Source organism: Aplysia californica, unplaced genomic scaffold, assembly GCF_000002075.1.
Source record: "Aplysia californica isolate F4 #8 unplaced genomic scaffold, AplCal3.0 scaffold00181, whole genome shotgun sequence".
NCBI classification, from domain to species: domain Eukaryota; kingdom Metazoa; phylum Mollusca; class Gastropoda; order Aplysiida; family Aplysiidae; genus Aplysia; species Aplysia californica.
The window spans coordinates 1084406-1092397 of NW_004797451.1; the positions used below are offsets into that span (position 1 = coordinate 1084406).

Sequence of the window (7992 nt, forward strand, 5' to 3'; positions counted from 1 at the left end):
ACACACACACACACACACACACACACAAACATGCACACACACGCAGGCTTAAAGTCACATGCATAATATAAATGAACAGCTTTATAAACAATAATAACCTTAAGCTAGATACCTACTCAATGTTATTCTGATGTTTGCGTTCATCGACAGGTGTCTATGGGTTCCCAAGATGCCCAGGAGAAAACCAAACCATGTGTGACTACGTCCGTAAGCTTTTGAATCTTGGAGCGTATATCTCGTAAGTTATATTTTTCATTTTTATTCTAAATGCATTTCAAACGTCAGTTTAATTTAAGAACTTTTTTTTTTTAATCCAGCAAAAAAAGAAAGTGAAGTACTTATCAACAGTGAAAGTTTCATATGAAAGAATAGTGGGCCTCTATACTTTCAGACATGGGAACTGTAGAAAGAATATATACACTTGAGATCTTTACAGTGAAACTTGTTACTAATATTAAATGTTAGCCTGACAAGTTCTTCCCAACATATATATATATGAGCAGCTCATCCTTGTGGATGAGGGCTTGAAATTCAAACTGATTTGTCTGTCTGTGCGTGTGCGCTGTGGCTGGAAAATTGCTGGTCGTTGATTGACATTGCAGTATGCTTCAATCATTTTGTCTTGTCATGATATAGTCTGCTTCGAACCTCTCTTAATATCGCGATGTGGTCTACTCCAACCATGTCGTAATACCGCTGTGTGTTGTGATTCAATAACCCCGTAATATTGTCATATGGTCGGCTTTGACCACCTGGTAATGTCATGATATCGCGATGTAGTCTGCTCAGATCACCTCCTGCTACCCTAACCTTTATCTGTTCCTGGTGGGATGTAACAGTGAATGAGCTGACTAGCTGTCAACAGCACTGAACTACATTATTATAAAATATATTCACCACATATTTCAGTTTTCAATATGTATTGATTATTGATGTCACAACTTCTATCTATGTGTAAGTTTATAATTATTTTCTTTGTTTTATTTTTTCTTCCTCAGTTGGATTCAGGACAAGTAAGTACACTTCCCATTCTAAGAAAATGTACTCTTAAATGAATATATCGAAGTGTCCTTATAAGGCAATTGAAGTTCACCTACTTCCTAAGAATTTTTTTGAGGCCACCTTTTTTCTTGAGCATATTCACTAAATGGATCATTGATATTATCACCATCGAAAGAAAGTAACTCTAGTAATAGTAATAACACCTCTAACCTTTTGCACTTATACGACCTAATTGTGTTGTTAGTGCTGTAAAACTTTTTGCAAGAAAAATCTTTGTTTGAGATTTATGAAGTAATTTTTATTCTCTTTCTCTTCTTATTTTTGTCTTCTTCTCTTTCTCTTATTCTCTTTCTCACATTCTCTTTCTCTTATACTCTTTCTCTTAATATCTTTCTCATATTCTCTTTCCCTTCTTCTTTTTCTCTTCTTCTCTTTCTCTTCTTCTTTTTCACGTATTCTCTTTCTCATCTTCTCTTTCTTTTATTCTCTTTCTCTCACCGCGTGTGTCTGCCACAGCCTGGTACAAGCCGAGTACTGGCACGACCCTCTCAACGAGGCTGAGTACAGGGCCAAGAGTGTCTTCCTGGCTGACATCAACCAGGAGAAGGTAAGACCCTATTTGCATTATAAGTCATATGGTTAAACCTTCTCTTTTCTTTAAAAAAAAAAAATGTATGTGTTTTCCCCCCCATCGATATGAGAAAAGAAAAAAAAAAGAAGCATGTGAAACATGTATTTACTAATGTAAATGACCAAACTTCTCCCTGTGAAATGAATAAAGATTGTCATTGTCAATTTAGATCATTTGTGAGACAGGCTTCCGACCCTGCCTGTCGGGGCCAACCCGGATTGAAAGGGGTACAACATCTCAGCAGAAAGATCGAGATACTTGATAAATATTCTCCCCACACCAGAATCGAACTAGGGTCTTCTGTGTGCAACAGCGAAGCTCATGACTGCTACACCATGTACCTGACTTTAATGGCTACCTGTATAAAACAGTCACCCGTACAAACATCCACTTCTCATTTCATCCCTTGCATTTTTTTTACATTATAATGCCCCCCCTCCCCCACGGGCAGTGCTATTGACTGAAGTGTCCTTAGCCATTCCCAAAGGGGGGCTATTAACATGTTCTTATGCACAGTAGAATTGTAAATGGGCTGATTTATCAATGTCATGCTCATACTGTGCCGCAACAATATGCTGCCTTTTTTTTCCTCATCCTTACTATCGTCATTTTTCCTCTACTTCTTTAGTATTTTTGTCACTCTCTTGTGAACTGCTATTTCTTGGGTGCTTTGATAGTAGAAGCAGACTTTGTGCTGTTGAGGCTAGAGTGGTGAGCAGAGTGAGCCTGATTCCCCGTTTGGACTTCTCTGTTGACATCCACCCCTTGACCCTCATATGAACTTATGCAGTTGCGAGCGCCGAAAAACCTTACTAAAACAAAACTTCATAATGACACGAGATGTGACGGCAAAATCTTAAAGTGATGATAACACATTTTTTGTTCTTAATTACTTATCATTTCAGGCTTTTAATGCGACCTACAAGGCGAATCTGATGAAACTGAAAAACTTGGTGTTGGTCAAATTCAGCGAAGACACCATGGTAGATCCTAAGGAGAGTGAGGTAAGCAAAAAAAACAACAGTCTAGCATGCACATAGTGAAATGAGCGGGGCAAGGAAATCTTTTTACTGTGTATGAATTTCTCTGTGTATGTGTTTTAAATGCAAAGAACTACGTGTTTAAGAAAAAATTTGGGACGGAAAATCTATTCGCTATGTGCATGTTCACTATGTGTGTGTTCTCTATGTACGAGTTGGCTATGTGCGTTTTCGCTGTGTGTGTGTTTGCTTTGTGCGTGTTGGCTATGTATATGTTTGGTGCTTTTTTGCTATGTGTGTGTTGGTTATGTGCATGTTCGCTATGTGCGTGTTGGCTGTGTGTGTGTTTGCTATATGCGTGTTGGCTATGTGTGTGTTGGCTCTGTGCTTGTTCACTATGTGCATGCAAAATGCAGTTATATTTCTTTCTGCTTTCAGTAGATTAAAATGTGCAGAAAAGCAATGAAACCATGGGTTTTTTTTCTTTGTTTTGATTTGCTTTTTTTCACTTTCAACTCAAGATATAAAACAGTCTCTGTTGTCTGTGGTATACTGGTTAGATTCTACTTATTTATGCACTCCTGTATCGTGTTTCACTATTTTCTACCAAATTTGCCCGTGGGTATCAATTAAGTGGAATGAATTATTTAGTTATTTATTTTTAATTTTCACAGTTGTATGTGATAATCACTGATTATGTGCCTCTTTCAAACTCAGCTTAACTTGTCTTTCTTTCTAAGTTCTTCTTTTCTCCTGTTGTTTCAGTGGTTTGGTTTTTACGTGGAAGGACAAGCAAAGGCTGTGTACAACATGACTCAGAGCAAGTTATACCAACAGGTAAATGTCTTTTTCAAACTGCAGATAGGTGTGTTTCCAGCAGGTAAATGCCTGTTTATATCTGCAGATAGATGTTTGTTTATACCAGCAGATAAATGTCTGTTTGTACCAGCAGGTAAATGTCTGTTTATATCTGCAGATAGATGTCTGTTTATACCAGAAGGTAAATGTCTGTTTATACCAGCTAATAAGCTTTTCAATTTGTCGTAAGTGTTAATGATCTTATTTGAATATTTTTTTTTCAAAATCTGGAATTCAACAGTTAACTAAGTAAACCGAGTGATGAAAAGTTCTTTAGAGAGGTTGTTTTTCACAATGTTCCTTTTTTTTTTCCTGCAAGTGTTATTACTTCTGGTCTGAATTTCTTCAGGATCTGCTTGGCCTGAAGGAACTGAACGAGAGTGGTCGTCTTGCGCTCTTGGAGTCACCGACTGATCACTTGCAGTTCACAGAGGAATGGTTCGAAGCAAACATCTTGAAATATCTGAAGTGATTCGTTTTGCTTTCAGCATCAGAAAACTTCTCTGGAGGTGGTGCTTGAGGGAAAGGAAACAAGATGGGATTTTGTTATGTGGTGGTGTGCATGTGTGGGTTTTAATTTTATGGATTCATAACGCAGCAAATCCTCTGTATTTATTTGTAAAGTATGTGTATACTTGTATACATGATACGCAGCTGTATTTGTGTGTGAATATATTTTCATATACCCTCTCTGTCTCTCTCTCTCTCTCTCTCTCTCTCTCTCTCTCTCTCTCTCTCTCTGTCTCTGTCTCTCTCTCTCTCTTTCTCTGTCTGTCTCTCTCTCTCTCAGACACACACGCACACACACACAAGTGCATGCAAGTAAAATACATGGACTCTCACTCACTAATAAACATACTGTCCATCAGTCCCCCCCCCCCTCCCCCTCGTTTCTCTGTCTCTTTCTCTATCTCTCACATGTGCACACACACACACACACACACACACACACACACACACACACACACACACACACACACACACACACACACACATATCCATTGTTTGTATTTGTTATTCACTTGTTGGCATTTTACTTCCCGTCTGTGCAGTCCTCTATGGGACAACACTTAAATATCAAACAAAAAATGTCACACAGATTTCTATTTTTACACAGGCAATTCTATTTCTATGTAAATGTTGATGGTAGAGACAGTTGACAGTAAAAAAAATCAGTGACATTATTACAAGCTCACTTATCCGCCGTCTGTGGTGTAGCAGTTAGATGCTTCGCCATTACACACGGAAGACCTGCGTTGAATTCCTTAGAATTCCTGTGGGGAGGAGAATTTTTATTATCTCGGTTTTTCTGATGGGACGTTATTTCCACCTTGGCCTGGGTTGGCCCCTATTTGTGTCAATAAGGGTGGAAAAACGCCCTCATTTTTAAAATAAAAAAGCTTATTTAGCATATATTTTTATTTATCAGCTATGTACAGAGCAATATTATCATGTACACAAGCCTTATGTAAACTTATGTACTCAGGTCTTGTACTAAGCTTCCAAAGATAAGGTTACTAGAGGGGTTTTTTTCTTTTCTGTTTTGCTGTTGCACCGAGGGCAGGAATATGTAGGAAGTGTTAGTTTTTTGTTGTACAATTGGAACTTGTATGGAGGAAAAGGCGACACATGACAGATGTTATTATAATCTATTTTACTACTCAGGACTCACAGAGTGCTTGAAGATTTTTTTCTCTCACCTTTTTTATTTTGTATTTTGATGGAGTCGGAAGACTCAGATTTTTGCACTTTGACTGACTGGATTACACTACACTTTTTTCTTTGGAAATTGAATTGATTTTGATTTTTCTTTTTTTTTCTTTTCTGAATGTTTTTTTTTTCCTATTGATCAAAATGTTTATGATTGTTGTTTCCTAGCATGACTGTGATTTTTCTGTTTTCAGGAATAGTTTATATTTTTGTCTAGTCTTATGAACTATTTCACACGAAAAGGAAGAAAAGATAGATTGCTCCACGGTGAGAAATGTCTTCATAAAAGCCAAGAGACTGACTGCAAGACTTTAAGATTGGCCGTTGTACGTAAAGAAAATCTCTTTCTGAGACCATCATTGTCTTCTCTTCCCAATTCTTGCATATAGTCTTTAAAAAAAGGAAGAGTAGGATGATTTTTTTGCATATTCTACACATAAAAAAAAAAGAAGGATTTTGGGACTTTTTCTTGATTCTTAGGTCTGGTGTTGGTTCTTTGGTAGTGGTTACTTAATAATATGTCTGGGTTTGCAGGGTAGTTTTAGTTTTATTAAAAGTTTATGACACTTGCAACACAGTTTATAGATCACATACGTGCCCAAGAGTAGTAGTGTAACGCACAAATAAAAGGAGGAGAGGAGATAAGGACGAAAGCTATGTGATTGGAAAGGAGCAAATCACACCAGAGGACCCCCCAACCACCATCAACAGGTGATGAAAGTGAAAATATGGATATTACTGAATTGGGTTCACAGCCCTATTATACACTTTATTATTATTATACTTTATGAATATGTTGTTGATCTTATGACTTACTTTTGAAGCGTTTCAGCCTACAAAAAGTATCCAATTTTTACCCTCCCATTTTTCAAAATAGTTGCTCTTGCTCATGTCTGTATCGGAACAAAAAGGGCTTCAGTATTTCTATTATGTGCAGAAAACTGCTGAATGAGTATCAGAGGAAAATTGTAAACAGAGAAGAGGAAATTCTGGATAAACCCAGATTCCTGAAATTGTCCAAATTTTTACCTGATTTCAGGTGGATCATTGAGAAGTTGTTGCACTTTATGTAAAAACAATTTTTGATACAAGATATGTATTAGACAAAATGATCCATGCAGAATCCGAAAAGTTGAGAATTTTTTATATTGGCTGGTTGGCACCTCTGTATAAAGAATGAGTGTAAGTTGTAGGAAAAGAGTTTCCAGAAGTTCTTAGAGGTAAACCTGTTTTTTCTCTGTACTGTATTTTCTGTGTGGATTTTTCTTTTTCTTTGTTGAATTTTTACATTGATTGTGAATAAATGAACTTACTTGTTTATCTTTTACTTTGTTGTTGTTAGTTCATTTTTGTTGCTCTGCAACTACCACAGGATGAAGGAGAGAAGCATGTTCTTGTTGCTTGTAAAAAGGGGCTTGAGATTAAATTGTAGGGAACGGAACTGCTCTCTTGCACCCTCTGAGAAGTTTTTGGTCCATTTATGTTTTGTTTGTTTTTTCCATTGAAAATATTGATTTGTTTGTATATATATATATATATACACACACATATATACATTACCTAACATGTACAAGATTGCCCTATCAGATATAGTACTGGAGTCCAAATGGAAAAAAAGAAGAAGAGGTAGACAGTTACAGAAGCATGATCAGGGATAAGGGAATCACCCAGGGCCCAGATATATGTCAAGGTTAGAGGAAGTGGCCAGGGACAGAAAAGCGTGGCATCGACTGCTGGCTGTCTACCTTGTTAATGTTACTCGTATACCTGATAGTACAGGGAGAGAGTAAGTAAGCAAATAAATACGTACCTAAGTAAAACAGCACAAGGAGGTAGACGGAGGAAACTCTCTGAGGTATAGGCATTGGAGATGAGATATTTCTACAAACTCCATGCTATCTTGTACAGAGATCACATAAACAAATGAGGTCGTAAGAGCCAAAACTGGAAACACCTTCAACTGAAGAAGACGTCTCTGCTGCTCTCTCCATTACCCCGGACTCTTACTTTCTACTGTTACTCCTCTAACTCCTTCTTTCTGTCTTTCTTTCAGCCAAATTTCTAATCTTAGGATAGGTAATAGAATATCAAACGGAGCTCCCGTGTGCAAGTTGCGCTGGTTAAAGATCCCTTGGTGGTCGTAAAATTGATAAAGAGTTGGCTTTCAGCTGCCACTTGATCAGAAATCAAAATGGTTAAAATCTGAAAATTAATTCCTACTTTATCTGAAAAATCTAGTCATTATACTATAATACATAAAAAATTAAATGGGCTACCTTCAAAACTGGAATGTCGTGTTTTACTATCATATCCATACGACATGGGGAACTCTGTGCCACCACTTTCCAAAGAGGAAATTTACTCGTTAATTTGATCCGTACGCTTTGCATAGCAGTCTGTCAAAATGATTTTTTGAGAAATATTGAAAGTTTCAAAGAGATCTTTGTACTATAAGTATTCTAAAATGTGAAGAATACAACCCAGGGGGTACAAAATGACCCAAGGGCGTACGGATAGGGTTAACACCAGCAAGCTGTTCAAATGTACTGAGCCTGGAAAGCAAAATTTTACAGGAGAAAGTAAAAACTGTTTCATTCTTTTAACCACTGTACCAATATTAAGTATTTTTTTCCAACATTATGATTTTTACAAAATATTTCTGGAGCACTAGTAACAAATACCACAAATTAAGAAACTGCAGTAAAAAAAAAAAAAATCTAAATTTTGGGCTTCGTACATTTTTAACAGCTGGCTGATATTACATTTCTTCTCTTTGATGAAAACGATAAAAAAAACAACCCCACAAGTCCA

General features: G+C 36.9%; 1 protein-coding gene across 1 annotated transcript in view; it reads left to right on the top strand.

Annotated features, from left to right (window-relative positions):
* LOC101848660 (palmitoyl-protein thioesterase 1) overlaps nucleotides 1-6508 on the top strand; it is a 13887-nt gene extending 7379 nt beyond the window's left edge. Inside the window, exons 5-10 of the mRNA XM_005098390.2 lie at nucleotides 151-238; nucleotides 999-1013; nucleotides 1519-1609; nucleotides 2539-2637; nucleotides 3379-3450; nucleotides 3821-6508. Coding sequence (XP_005098447.1) covers nucleotides 151-238; nucleotides 999-1013; nucleotides 1519-1609; nucleotides 2539-2637; nucleotides 3379-3450; nucleotides 3821-3943 — 488 coding nt within the window. The 3' untranslated portion in view covers nucleotides 3944-6508. The remainder of the gene's footprint in view (nucleotides 1-150; nucleotides 239-998; nucleotides 1014-1518; nucleotides 1610-2538; nucleotides 2638-3378; nucleotides 3451-3820) is intronic.
* The last annotated feature ends 1484 nt before the right edge of the window (nucleotides 6509-7992 follow it).